A 15220-nucleotide genomic window follows, 5' to 3' on the forward strand; every position below is an offset into this window, starting at 1 on the left:
TTTGAAACATTAATCTTTTACAGAGTAAAATAATTTCCAGAGTCAATCAGTCGAGGATAACTTAAATATATATGGCAACAATGAAGAAAGACTATAAATGTCCAAATTCATAACTGAAATATCCTGTAAACATGTAGCGTTTAGAAGTGTAACACATTCCTTCTGCCTCATCCCAATGTTTTTATCGCTTCTGATTAAAAGGGACATGTTTAAAAGAGGACATATTGAAAGAATATAACTCTTAGAAGAATCCGTTGCAAAGCAGACTTTCACATCTGAAAGGCAAAAAAGTGTGTTCAAAAATAAAGAAGGAAGGGTTGTTTTAAGCATCCAGGAACCAATAGGTATGATAGACTTTAAAAAATATCGTAGTTTTGTTTTAGTTCACTAACAATGAACACCATTTATCAAAACACCTGCCAAACCCATTCGACCAGAATGTAAAGTCAAAAACAACTGATTTTTCCAAAGGCTAGTACAAGTTTATCTTGGGACACGGGAATTGAAATTTGCTTCAAAGTGGTCAAATGCAAGTACTAACAGAGAAGAGCTTGATTTGCCGGCTTTCAGCCCAGAACTGCCCTCTTCCCACAGGGCCTGGCGCATAGAGCCTGGCAATGTGCCAGGCTCCTACGCCTATTTTTCCCTTTATGACAAGAGTGGGTTCTTTTCCTGTGAGCTTTTCTGGGCATGGGAGAGAAGAGCCTAATCAGGATGGAGGTCTGCCACACAAAGAACTAGCCTAGAGATAATGTGGCGATATTTTATAAAACCTAGGGACCAGATTTTCATTTCTGCAGCCAGAGCCAGCCTTCAGCAACACAGTAAAGGAAATGAAGCTGCCTCCTTCTGAGCTGCAGCCCATCCCTGAGCATCCGGGGCCTTCACTGCTCCCTGACTTTCCACAGACCCTCTCCCTGGGCAGCATTCCCGGTGCAAGGCCCTCACTCCCAATCTCGGCTGCACTAGCGCTTTATACAAATGCTGCTGCTTCAGCCTAACTCCCCCGCCCCCAGAGTCAGACTTAATTGGTCTGGGGTGGAGCTGAGGCACTTTTTTGTGTGTTGTTGTGTTTTGTTTTCTTTTGTCTCAGCTTCCTAGATGATACTGATGTGCAGTCAGAGTTGAGAATCACTGACGTAGAAGAAGAACAAGATTTCTCAGCTTGGTTTGCAGATCGCTGCAATCACCAGTGATGTGTCCGAAGCTCAGGTCCTTGAGCACTGAATCTGAACACCCCATGTAGTGTCAAAGGCATAGCTACGTTTAAGAACAAAATTTTCCTTTATGACTACTTACCCATCTTCTGTCCCATTCTCTACTAACTGCATCCCCTCATCCAAGATCATGAGATAATAGGTCCTATTGAAGTTACTGGTTAACCTTTTGACCAAGTCTCCTCAAGAAAACACAAAGGATGATTCCAATCCGAAGAATTTCTATGGCAGGCTGGTGAGGTTTTGTTTGATTATTTGGGGGTTGGGGGTAGGCAGGGGTGGAAACAAACCTTCTAGTGCCTGGCAAATTCTATTATACAGGTAGTTCCCTACTTCACTTGAGGCCTATGTGCTTCACTGTGTGCTAAGGCTTAGTTTGTGAAAGGGGAGAGTTTTGATCTCTGGAGCTAAGCTCCTGAGACCCATTAGCCATTTCTATTAAGATCCCAATAAATAAGACACCTGGATGGCTCAGTTTAAATGTCTGTCTTCAGCTCGTCACAATCCCAGGGTGCCAGGTTCGAGTCCTATGTTTTGCTCCCTACTCAGTAGGGAGCCTCCTTCTTCCTCTCCCTCTACTCCCCCTGGTTGTGCTCTCTCTCTGGCTCTCTCTCTCTCTCTCTCTCAGATAAATAAATAAAATCTTTCTTAAAAATCCTAATAAATATCATCTAATGGCTCCTTGCATCATGGGTGACCAACTCCACAAAATGGCAATATTTTTATTTATTAAATATTATAATATTTAATTAAATATACTAAATTTATTTTTATTAAATTTATTAAACACAGGGTAAAGAGTACCCCTCCACCGACCCATTTCTCTTCAAATATGTGAGATTTTTTGACTCTGTGTTTCTCCCATGACATCAGCTTACATCAGTGGTTCTCAGCCTCGGCTATACCCTATAATCACCTGGCAAGCTTTAAAAAAATGTATGTCAGGGTCCCACTTCCCAGGCTCTGACTTAACTGGTGTTGGGTAGGCCTGAGCATGAGATTTTTTTTTCTTTTTTTTTAACAAAGATCCTGGATGATCCTACCATGGAGGCTGAGAACCGCTGGCCTTAAAGGAGGTGGGAGCAGGCTTCCACAGTTGTGCCCAGCAGAGTTCACACAGGAAGAGAATCTGATAAGTACAGTTCTTAAGTGTAAGCAGGAGCTGGTAAAAAGAAGACGTTTTCCTTAGGATTAAGAAAAAAATCCTGCTGTGCAAGCCATATAGGCCCAGAGAGCATTATGCATGTACAATCATCATCTGTCGTCATGACATCGGATGTTGTGAACGTGTTACTTTCATTTGGTGTTTTAATTCCCTGACATCATCTACTTCAATTATGCCGAAACTACTTCTCTTTCCAGAAATAAAGATAAGGATTTTTTTAAACTGAAATCTGGCCCCTCTGGGTCTGGATTGGTCTTTGTTTTGTCTCGTAGATCGCTGTCCGGGCGCATTGTCGGAGGGGTTTGGTGGTTCTTCACCCTGATCATAATTTCTTCCTATACTGCCAATCTTGCTGCTTTTCTGACTGTGGAGAGGATGGTTTCTCCTATAGAGAGTGCTGAAGACCTAGCTAAGCAGACTGAAATTGCATACGGGACCCTGGACTCCGGTTCAACTAAAGAATTTTTCCGAGTAAGTGCTTTGCGTAAATTGGACCTGCTGCTTTTTATTTTATCATCTTCCCACAAAGGCAAATTCATGGGGCATTTAAGGGAGGGAGGGGAAAGTGTGGGGATGTTATCAAAGCAGAGTGTCTTAAATACAACACGGCTTGGTTGGTGACCCAATTCATTGTGCGTGAAAACCAAGACTTGTGTGCAGCGTAACAAGTGGTGTATCAAGAGCACAAGGCTCAAACTCCCAGGTTTGAATTCCACCCCAGCCACACAGGGATTGTTTGTTCTTGGGCAAGTCATTTCGCTTCTGTCAGCCTTCGTCCTCTTACTTGAGAAATGAGGATATTGAACTAAATAATATGCGTTCTCCTTTCTAGCTTTTACAAAATCAGTGATTTTATGTCTCAACTGTTCATGGAAGGTAGGTATGTGACTCTGAGACTCTGAGGAGTGACAGACTATCAAACTGCATATTTTATTTTAGACAGTGGTTTCCTATTGAAATGCTCTATGCTTGTTTCAAGGATTCCTATCCGTCCTGATAATTCAATTTTCAGGGAAGCTGGTAATTGCTTTAATTTCTTCAGTACACTTATTCCATGTCCACCACCCCATCATCAGCCGGATTTTTGTGGGGAAACAGCAAGATGTTCATAAGCAAAAGTTAGTAAAGCTGCATAAACACTGCCAAGAGGAAAGATAATAGGAGATCAAAGCAGAAAATTATAGAAAGAAAATAAGGTGGACTAGGCACTTTTTTTTAAAGATTTTATTTTATTTATCTGACAGACAGAGATCACAAGTAGGCAGAGAGTCAGGCAGAGAGAGAGAGAAAGGGAAGCAGGCTCCCTGCTGAGCAGAGAGCCCGACGCTCCATCCCAGGACTCTGGGACCGTGACCTGAGCCAAAGGCAGAGGCTTTAACCCACTGAGCCACCCAGGCGCCCCAGACAAGGCACTTTTACATACACTATCAAGATCTTTGTTCTATACCAACTGAACTATAAGAAAGGCCACCAGTAGAGTGTTTAAGAACTCAAATGTTGCTTCAGTTGCCCCAAGCAGGAAAGTATGGTAATTAGAAAACTGATCCATTCTATACATCACCTCTACCTGCTACTGTTGCCAATAAAACTGCTTGTACCAATGATCCAGAAGCCACTTATGTAGTAGGTAAAAGGGGAACATTTAGTCTCTCCAACCAATAATCAAGTTATTGGATGGCAGGTCTAATTACTGACCTTTCCTCAAAGTCCAGGGTAAATGTTTCAAAACCAGCTTATTTTAAGAAATCAGTAAAAAATAGATTTCTGCATGTATTATCATGAGATTTGTCCAATTGTTTCCTGGGAAACCAAGAGTATGTTTCTTAAAATTATAGCAATTAACTAAGAACTGTTTTCATTCCCTAAAAAAGAAAGCATTAGTTCTGGGACCCTTTCAAGAATTCTCATTGGCTCTGGATATCCAATTCTCACTTCTACCACTGTTTACCAACCAGATCAAAACTCCCAACCAGAGGGAGGGGCCCAGTACTGGAGCCATCAGTGAAGACCTTCTGGAACTAAGCTGGCCTTGACCCTCACCACTATGGCAGTCCCAGTAACTTGTCTCAGAATAATCCCTTGCCTGCATAAAACCATTCACATGTTACATGGCAGCAAGCCAGGGATTTCCATCTGCTGGGTAGTCAGCACATAATCAGCTCCATGGAAAGCTGGTTTGGTATCAACATTCAACAGCATGCCAGTCGGCATCAAGCTGCTGTATGAAGTCTTAAGCTTTCAAGACACCAGACTTGGACACTCTGATAAGAGATATGTGTTCCATTGGAAAGCATTTTGCCTTCAAAAACGACTAGAAATTAGGAAGGTGTTCTTTAAATAGTAATCAAAAGATGGCATCAATTCCCATTAAGCTTTCAAAGGCCATTCATCCATACTGCCAACAAAGGACCTTCTCTGGGAAGATTGATTAGCACTAAGGCTGGAAAACATGACCAAATATTCATTGTTCCCACACCAAGACCCCACCCCCATGCATTTTGCATCTTGCTCAAAAACCAGGAAAGTGTCTGCTAATCCATTCAATGATGGTTTCATTAAAAAACATCATATTACCAGAGCCAGTTTGAATCAACATTCAATTCTGAGCAAAGCTATTGCCACATTCTAATTGGTTTGTGGTTTCTAATGCTCACCAATTCCTAGTGACCTTTACAGCCAATGAGTATGGAAATGAAGCTGTTATGAAAATCTGATTAGAGAGGGAACTGGCTATTTCTAGGTATAAGAAAATGCAAATCATTTTCTAATTCCTCCATGCACCACTTTTCTTTTTCCCCAAGTGGTTGCTGGTGACAGTGTTAGAATTCTGTGGGGAAGTTCTTTCAGGCAGTACACAAAGGTTGATGATCTAAGAGTGAAACTGAGCAATCTAGGAAAATCAACTTTTTCAGCCTGCTTGTACTGAAAATGTCACATAGACCTAACAAAGGGTAAGGTTGGTATTCATATAATTGGGTGGGGGGGTGCCAACCAATTGGTCTTGAAGCCATCGGTCCTCTCCATGTTCTCCACTCCACTCTCCTTGAACCACATCAATCAGAAAAGACAGCCAGCCAGAACACATCAGCTCTCACTCAGGGACTTCACTGAACTAACATGTCAGCACTCTCCTCACCCCGCAATGATGTCAAGGCAGTTTTAAGAATAGTCACTCCACCATACACAGAAAAAAGTGAGGACCTCCGATGGCATACCTCCGATGGCATACCTTCTGAACTTTAGAGAATAAAACAAGATCACATGCAACATTTACAAACATAACAAGAGCTCATTTCTTCCTATTCTCACTGCATACTAAAACCACAGGGACCAAATAGTAATACCATAAAACAGCCTGGGGCCAGCCCTCTAGTTCTTTCACTAAGAGAGAGAAATAAATAAAATACAATTCCTTTCTAATTGCCCTGCAGACATTTAAACTAGTCCTGGATAAGACTGCCATTAAAAGGATGGTATTTTAAAATGATTCCTTTGTTTCTCTCATTTTCCAGCTATCCTTAGCTCTTATCTGACAATCACGTAAAGTCATAGGCACAGAGGGACCTGTTCCATCAGGAAAGAAAGGGGGACACTGAGCAAAATGCATGCAGCTGGAAGAGACTTCTGAAATATTACCATCAGCTCTCTTGACTTGCAAACTGATTTCCTTAGACAGCAGCTCCAAAACTAAATGTCCCAACCACAGTGGAGGTACCCATGCTAAAAAACCAGTCCTGACAGCTTTATTGTCATTGCCCAGAGAAATGCCACTATGATTTCAAAAGCTGCACCAAAATGATCATTCACCACTAGGTTTTGGAAATTTAACCTGATACAGATTCATGTTTAAAAAGTAGCACTGGGAGAAAAAGCAATTCCAAAGTCCTCTCTGCCTTCAGACCCCTAGCAATATTCCAAGATGACTATGATGCTTGATTTCTTTTCCAGAGACTTCACCAAATTTCCATTGAAGGCAGTTCAGAGGATCAAAGGAGGTTGTTTTCTTAAATGAAATGTTTAATATGAATTTAAACCCTTTTAAGAAATTAAACATAAAAGAAGAGGAGTGGAGAGAAAGTCAGTTGCTCTAGGGCCCTGGGCAGTACAGAGGAATTGTACTTCATCTGTAGACCACCAAGGGGACTGTTCTGTCTTCTGACTTGCAGACATTGTACGCCATGTGTGGCACAGCTGAGTTACTAATGGAAATTGTTTTGTTTGAACACAGGACTCTTTGACTAATTGTTGTCATTGGTCATTTAAAATTTTTTTTAATTCAGGCTGTAAATGAAGAGCCCTCCAAACTGATTTGAAAAGCAGTCTCTACTAACAGTATTTAGATTCTGCTTACACATTCAGAATCTTTCTCTCTCTCACACACAAGCATTTTCAGTTGGAGTCCACATGTCAACATTTCTCACTTATTATTATAGGGCTTTTGAGGTATACACGTAAAGGGGAAAAGTCTCCTCACAGATGCAATTCTGCTGAGTATGTCGACCTTTTGACATGATCAAGAAAACTAACCATGAATTTTTATGCTTTGCTACAACTGAACTATGTACACAACAGACCACCCTGACCCCATAACCCATCTCCTAGCCTTAGGAAACAAATCAAAATATAAAATTCTTCTGTTAAATATTTTCTCACCAAGTACTATGATGAATTTGCAATTTTGAAAGAAAATATACTTGGACAACTGCAACCAGATTTAATTGGTTTTGAAGACACATATGATGTGACCAAATGTTTGAGGACACAGACAAACCACACCCTAGGGAACATGTAATAACAACCACTAGAGATGAATTGACATTGAGGGATGTCAGGTCAGAGACATCTGTGGTACATATCACCTGACAGTTTTTCAAAGGAAAAATTTGTTCTTTAATTTTGACATGACTGGATGCCACCTTATCCAAAAACCATCTTATTTTCCAATGCCATATGATATATTACACAACAAGACTGCTAGACCTCAGAGGTCAAGACTGGAGGTAGAGCTCCAAGCACAAGGTGAGGATCCTGAGACCTGCCCACATAGGCCTCTGGAAGAGGGAAATGTACACCCAGACAGCTGTTGGCTTTTCCCAGCTCTCTGCAGCCAGGGATCTGTGGTTCCATAGGTCTTCCTTGTATGCAAGTCTTGGCCTGGGTGAAGAGGACACTCTCCATGGGAGTGGAGTTTGGTTGACCTGACAACTGCCCACAACTGACAACACATCTAATATCTGTCTCCAAGAGAAAGGAGACAGTGTAGCAATGAAGACAGGCTAATAATAATGTCCTAGATTCTACTACGTATTCTTCACTCTTCCAATAATAACTCTTTTTTTGAGCACATTCCATGTGCCAAGTTCCAGGCTAAGCACTGAGGCCCCATCTCTGTACACAAAATTAAATTTCTGCCTGTCTTTTGCCAAATCACATGAAAACACCTCAACAGGGTTTTCTACCATATTTGGAGGTTATTTTGGGGGAGAGGTTGACTTGAAATATTGGCATGTCAGGAAACTAGATGATCACACCTCCAGGGCAGCTGATAGTGCTTATTTTTTGCGGCTCCTTCCCCGCACCTGCCAATCTGTGGGTACACCCCATGGTGAATAACAGTAGGGTTAATAATTCTCCACAACCCCAACATGAAGGTCAGGTAGGTAATGAATAAAACAGAAATGGCCTCTACACTCTGGGAGCTCACAATCTAGTTTCCAACACATATACATATGCATTACCACATTCGATGCCCTCGACAACCCCGCAATGCAACCAGAACAGGTATGATTGCCCCTACTTCGGGGAGGAAACACATGGAGCAAAATAACGTTGTGGCTTTCCAAATGTCACTCAGCTTCATGGGGGAGAGCTAGAACTCAGTCCAGATTGGGTCCTCTGTCCATCCCTTCTCAGTGCCTTTCTGGCATGAGTGTTCACAGAAACAGGGGATGTTATGCATGAATCAAGCCTCTGGTGCAGCACATGCTAAGGCATCTGTATTATCTCCTGCTTGATCTTTTTCTTTATATTCCTTGATGGATCAGTTAGAAAAGAAAACCTATACATACTTTTAAATGATATTTTTCCATGTTCTGATAACCTCAAAAGAATCCAAGATAAGATAGCAAAGAAAAGGAAGACATCCATAAATGAATGAATGAATGCCATAAATCTCCATTATTCACAGCTGAGTATAATTTCTGATATGCCAAGGGTTATATTGTGGCTGGATAGAATTGGAAAGAAAAAGAGAGAGGATAAAAAATTTTTCTACTTCCACATCTACTGATGAATTTCTTGTTTTTCTTTGGGTAAGAGGCATTTGGTCTCAGTTTCCTCATCTATCAAGCAGAATGTTCTCTGCTCGACCTTCCTTATAGGGTTAGTAAGAGCATAATATCACAGAAAGATCTCTAAAAATATGAAAGTTTCTATAAATTTTTTTTAAGATTTTATTTATTCAAGAGAAAGAGATCAGGGGGAGGAGCAGAGGGAGAGGGATAAGCAGACTCCAAACACAGCACAGAACCTGACACAGGGTTCAATCTCACAAACCTGAGATCATGACCTGAGCTGAAATCAAGAGTCAGATGCTCCACTGACTGAACTACCCAGGTGCCCCAAATCCCAGGAGACTTTAGGGCAAGGACCCAAAACTAGAACAATTAAACCATAAAGACTCCTGACAAGACTCTGTGGAGACGTGAGGGAGGGTTATTTCCCAAGAAGAAAATAAGAGAAAATAAAATAATCTCTGCTGGTTCAGTGGAAGAGTGGTGGGTTTTTGCCAGACTTTGGGAGGAGATAGAAAGCTCACTCACATCTTCCCCCGCCCCATCCTCCTGATCCCATCTCCACCCCTTTTATAAAATACTACTCCTGACCTCATTTCTTTGTCCATCTTCAGCCATTCTTTTGTGACCTGCAGATTCAACCACTTCACCATGCATGATTCAGATCTGCCCTTGAAGACCACTTAGAACCTTCAGGTGCTTTCAAGGGGCCATGCAGGCCATCTGCCCAAAGTAACCAACCATATGGACTTCATTAGCCTTTCTCTGTTAATCCTCCCAGGTAACCTACTTGCTTATGAGAGCATTTCACATCCCACAAACCCCAAGGGAGTTAAGTCGTCCTTTTCTTTGAGGCTGCCAACTCTTTCAGACAATGCGAGGGTAATTAACACCACACAGGATCCCCAGATCTTGGGGAGAACTCTGAAACTCTCTTTTCTAAAGTAATTCACCTCAGGATCTCACTTTCTTTCCTTAGCTGATAAAATCAAATCCCCTTAGCACTTCTAGTTAAAGGAATTCAGCCCATATGTTCAGTTAGACAGTCCTTGAGTTCACCTGGCAAGCCAGCACAGGTTAATTATTAAATTCTCTTTCATCACCATGCAGAAGTCTAAAAATTTGACCATCAGGATCAAGTAAAAGTTCAACTTCCTGAAACCCAGCTAACAAAAACACTCAGTTAACTAGAAGAGTTGGTTGCACTCTGCTTTGAAAGGAAAAGGCAATTCACACAAACAAAATCTTGATTTTTTTTTTTCAAAAATCTACTAGGTGATGTCCTATGGTCATATTCATTCTAGTCTTCAACATCTTCTACATTTTTAATCAGTGAGCAAATAAATATTGAGGGTCTACCATATCAAATTAGGCACCAGGGGTAGAGTAGTTATGTTTTTGCAAAATGGAGTTAGTCACCTGTGAAAATACACTTCTACCATAAATCCATCATCTAAGAAGAAAGCAATAAGACACAGTAAGGGCATGAAACATAGGGGTTTCTGGACTTTAAAATTTTTTGAGGATTAACCCTATCCAAGTAATCATGCTGCAGTGAACATTGCTGTACAAACAGCTCTTCGAATCTCTGCTTTAAAATGCTTTTGGTAGGGGCGCCTGGGTGGCTCAGTGGATTAAGCCGCTGCCTTCGGCTCAGGTCATGATCTCAGGGTGCTGGGATCGAGCCCCGCATCGAGCCCCGCATCGAGCCCCGCATCGAGCCCCGCATCGGGCTCTCTGCTCCGCAGGGAGCCTGCTTCCTCCTCTCTCTCTGCCTGCCTCTCTGCCTACTTGTGATCTCTCTCTCTGTCAAATAAATAAATAAAAAATCTTTAAAAAAAAAAATAAAATGCTTTTGGTATATACCTAGGAGTGGAATTGCTGGATTGTATACAATTCTTTGTTTCTCTGTGTTAACTTTTAAGGTCTATTTTGATACAAAAGATGAAGGCATTTTCTGTTCTGCTTCCTTCTCTTTACTGCTCAAACAATCCTACTCTTCTTTAGGCTATAGATGCCCCTCTCCCAATAGGAAGAGGGTGGCTGGGTAGCTGATGCTGGGCCAGAACTTCAGCTAGTATCACAAAGTTTCATCTTGATATAGGACTGCAGCTGAGGGGGAGGTATGTGTATGTATGTAAGTGTTGGAAAAAAAAACAAAAGTCCTCTCTATATCACATATGTGTATGGAGGGTCCCAGATATTTTAGCTACCAATTCCAGTTTGTAACAAAATTTTGAGGGAACATGCTTTCTCTTTCTGTGTTTGGGTTGCAATTCTGATGCCCCAGCAAGATTGCACCAGAATGCAGGAGATGGATGATAGAATGAAACTCATCTTCTTTCTATTCTAAATGGTTGAGAGTGTTACTTGACTGAAAGAGGGTCTTGGATAATGATGATCTATTGCATTTCTTTCTAGTTCTGATTGTGGACATCTCTTTGTACACTATTCCCAAAACTGACCTCCTATCTGCACACTCCCCAGTGCCCTAATGAAGAGGTTCCTGAACAGGCTAGCTGCTATGCCGAAAGAAACCTGAATTCTGGAACTTAATCTTGCTTCCCAGTTTTGTAAAAATTTGTATGTGTTCACAGCCTGATTTATTTGACTCTCAATTTTATCTTCTTTGAGTCTCTGGTCTGGGTTACAAACTACTTCTTATTAAGGTTTTATTTATTTATTTATTTATTTGAGAGAGAGAGAGAGTACGCATGAGCAGAGGGAAGGGTAGAGAGAGGAGGAGAAGCAGGCTCCCCTTTCAGCAGACAGCCCAACACCTGGCTCCATCCCAGGATCCCAGGATCATGACCTGAACCGAAGGCAGACACTTAATTGACTGGGCCACTCAGGCACCCACACACTATTTCTAGCATAATTCAATAGCACTGATTTTCAAACCCACTGGGTAAAGAACCCTGTCCTAGACACTCTGGGAATGAATAGGAGATGCCATCTATATCCCTGAGTCCAATGTATAAAAAATAGGAAATTCAGGTGAATTAATCAGAAAAGGTTTCTGGAGAAAGGGACATCTTCAAAATATTTGGAGAGAAAAGAGAATTTAAAAATATTTCAAGGGATATGTGAGAATATATGTGTGACAAAAAACAACAACAACAACAACAAATAAACAACAAGGCCATGACTTTATATCATGTTAGACTATGGCTACTCTTGACTGAGGAACTGCTAGTTTTCTGTAGTGTTCACACTAAGATTTGTTTGTACAAGACAGTGTATCTATATATGTTTGGGGGAGAAAATTTAGGATAGAAAAAAAGTTCCCAGAAAAAAGTATCGCTTTGAAACAATAGCATCATGGTAGAAATCAATTTATAGACTGCCACGGGTAAATTGGAAATCATTGCTTGAGACCAGGGTCCTCTGAGCGATGTCTCATTTCTAATTTCATCATTCACATTTGGCATGTGAAGATGAGGTTCATTAAAAAGGGATTCTCTAAAGAATACTTTGCTTTCTTTTAAATGAGTTTGAGGAACCAGTGTTGAAAAGCAAACTCCATCTCTGCTTTGGCAAACAATACCAAATGAAAGATTTCATAACCAACCCTTCATATTTAAAAATAACCCCACTATAATAGACATTATTTCAGCCAAAATGAAGAGCCCTTTTCCTAAATGTAGTCGTATTAATAGGGTAATCATGAAGAGAATTAAATTAAAACCCCTTTGCACAGAGTTTTGATGTTCAATTTCCAAATATTTTGTATCCTGCCCCTTTCTTCCAGACAGACACACATACACATGTGTGTGCATTCATACACACACACACACACACCACCGCCACCACCACCACCACCATTTGGGTAATTGTGATGAACAAATACCTGAAGTTTTTTATATATGAAAGCATCGGGAACAAACTACCCCACTGGCCAAATCCTGAAGAACATTTTTTTTTATGGGGTTCTATTTTTAATTTTTTTTCCCATTTTATTTATTTTTTCAGCGTAACAGTATTCTTTCTTTTTGCACAACACCCAGTGCTCCATGCAAAACGTGCCCTCCCCATTACCCACCACCTGTGACCCCAACCTCCCACCCCTGACCCTTCAAAACCCTCAGGTTGCCCCAACCTCCCACCCCTGACCCTTCAAAACCCTCAGGTTGTTTTTCAGAGTCCATAGTCTCTTTTGGTTCGCCTCCCCTCCCCAATGTCCATAGCCCGCTCCCCCTCTCCCAATCCCACCTCCCCCCAGCAACCCCCAGTTTGTTTTGTGAGATTAAGAGTCATTTATGGTTTGTCTCCCTCCCAATCCCATCTTGTTTCATTTATTCTTCTCCTATTTTTTGCTTTATTTTCTCGGCCTGGGGTTTCAGCCAACTGTATAAGCAAAAATTTTGAAGATAGCATGGTCAGTGATTGACAAGAAATATAAATATATTCAAAGAGGCTTGGATACCTTCATACAATACAGATCCATAGAAAGTTGTCAAAGGTAAGAGACAAGTGCTTGGAGGACACCTTCATATTTTTAGGGTTGACATCAAGAGGACAACCATGGCTTCTCATAGTTCTGCGTTGATCTTGTCTTAAAACACTCCTATCTGGAATTGCCCAAAGATCTGACCTACAGAGACTAGTCTACAATTTTTTACAAGATTGTTTTTCACATCACAAGAATTGAGGCTATTTAGCCTGAAGAAAATACGCAGCAGTAGAATATATTAGGATAGAATGTCTTAAAAAATATTTGAAGAGTAGACATTTCAAAGATGAATTGTACTTGTTTTGTGGGACCCTAAGGGACAGAACAAAACTCAGAGGGTGGATATTACAGGGATAGAGATTTCTGGCTCATTGTAAAAAAAACATTCTCATAGTGCAATCCAAAAATAGAATGAGCTACCTCCATAGATAGTGAGCTGTTCATCTTTGAAGGGATTCAAGAATAGGCTAATGGCCACTTGTCAGGGATGTTGAATAGGAGACTCAATAATCTAATGAGTGGCTGCATTAGAGCAATGTTTTCCAATACCATTGCATATAAAATCATTTGGAGAGCTATTTTAAAACACAGATTATTAGGCCTCATGTTTCCTCCTGCCATGTGGATCTCAGAGTTTCTATTGATCTTCATTTTTAAACTAGCACCCCAAGTCATTCCAACACAGATGACCAGAGCCACTCTTTGAAGAATGTTTGGCTATATAACATAGAAGAGAATTTCTACTTTGATGATTTGGATTTGCTTTTTTCTATTAATCCTACATGAAGGATAATGGGAGAAGGCTGGACGCTGGACTTATAGAGCAGAGAGAAGCCTGAGTAGAAATAGCTAGGGCCTGTCTGGCAGGAAGAAGTATCTTGAGAAGGAGCACAGCTGACTGGCTGAGTACTAGCCTCTTCCTCCCAGTGTTCCTGTCAGGGAGAGAGAGAAAGGACAAACTTTCTCCTGATCAGCAGGGACCATTGGAAGATGATTGTTTCAGGGACTCGAATCTGAGGCTTTAGGATGCCCCAAGTGCAGACAGAAATCCATAGGGAAGCTCAAGCAATGGTATCTGACTGGAAACTATGGACAATGAAAGTCCTGAAAGGGTGGAAGAAATGACACTACAGCGGAATAATGTCCAGAGGCCATGGAGTGTTTCTTATCTCCTATGATCCTTATGACACCCCTCCTTTTCCATTGCTCAATTGCTAAACAAGTCTTGAGTGACCAGGACTATTGTATTAGTGTCGTTATGGACCCTTCAACAAGCCCCTGATTCCATCTTCCCATCCTAGAGTATGGCAGGTGGCCATGTCCAGGCCTTGGTTATCAGTGGAGATTTCGATCAGTATGACCTAGGTCAAGGCTGTAAGTAGAGGAATTTCTTAGGAAAAAAAATGGGACAGAAGCAGAAGATAGCTCTTTCCTACTTTCCTTTAACTGCCCCTTACCTCCCTCTCTCTTTCCTTCTCTAACCTACTGGGTGTCACGTGGTTGAGGATGCCATACTAATGATTTCATAGAGGCTTCAGAGAATCTTACCTCCAATGGCCCTACCTGGAAGAATTTCAGTGAACATCCGTAGGTGCTAGTCAGCACAGAAAAACAAAAGCAACAGAAACCGGAAAGCAGCAGGGACACAAGAAATGTCATAAAGAGAAAGAAAACAATGGAATAGGGGCGCCTGGATGGCTCAGTGGGTTAAACCTCTGCCTTCAGCTCAGGTCATGATCGGGCTCTCTGCTCAGCGGGGAGCCTGCTTTTCCCTCTCTCGCTGCCTGCTTCTCCGCCTACTTGTGATTTCTGTCAAATAAATAAATAAAATCTTAAAAAAGAAAACAGTGGAACAGATTGTAGAGATTGCTCAGGAGCTTGAAGTCTCCCACCAGCATGACAGAAGCTACCAGCCCTCCCTCCTTCTCTTACGCCATGTAACCTCTGGGGTCTCAAGGGGTCAGAGCTACTGTGTTGGGGGTTTTTACAGACGATTCAGGCACTGCCAAGGTCTGAAATCGCCAGGTATAGGACAGTAGATAGACAAACAGAAAAGCTGGCCTTCACGTGGGGAAGTTCAAGCATTAAAATA

The 15220-nt window shown here is 41.4% G+C and overlaps 1 protein-coding gene across 5 annotated transcripts in view; it reads left to right on the forward strand.

Annotated features, from left to right (window-relative positions):
- Positions 1–15220, forward strand: part of GRIA3 (glutamate ionotropic receptor AMPA type subunit 3) — a 291350-nt gene that overhangs the window by 230666 nt on the left and 45464 nt on the right. For all 5 annotated transcript variants that reach the window (XM_045995279.1, XM_045995280.1, XM_045995278.1 and 2 more), the window contains one exon: positions 2655–2853. In XM_045995279.1, the coding sequence (XP_045851235.1) occupies positions 2655–2853 (199 nt within the window). The remainder of the gene's footprint in view (positions 1–2654; positions 2854–15220) is intronic.

This window comes from Meles meles, chromosome X (assembly GCF_922984935.1).
Source record: "Meles meles chromosome X, mMelMel3.1 paternal haplotype, whole genome shotgun sequence".
Taxonomy (NCBI): Eukaryota; Metazoa; Chordata; class Mammalia; order Carnivora; family Mustelidae; genus Meles; species Meles meles.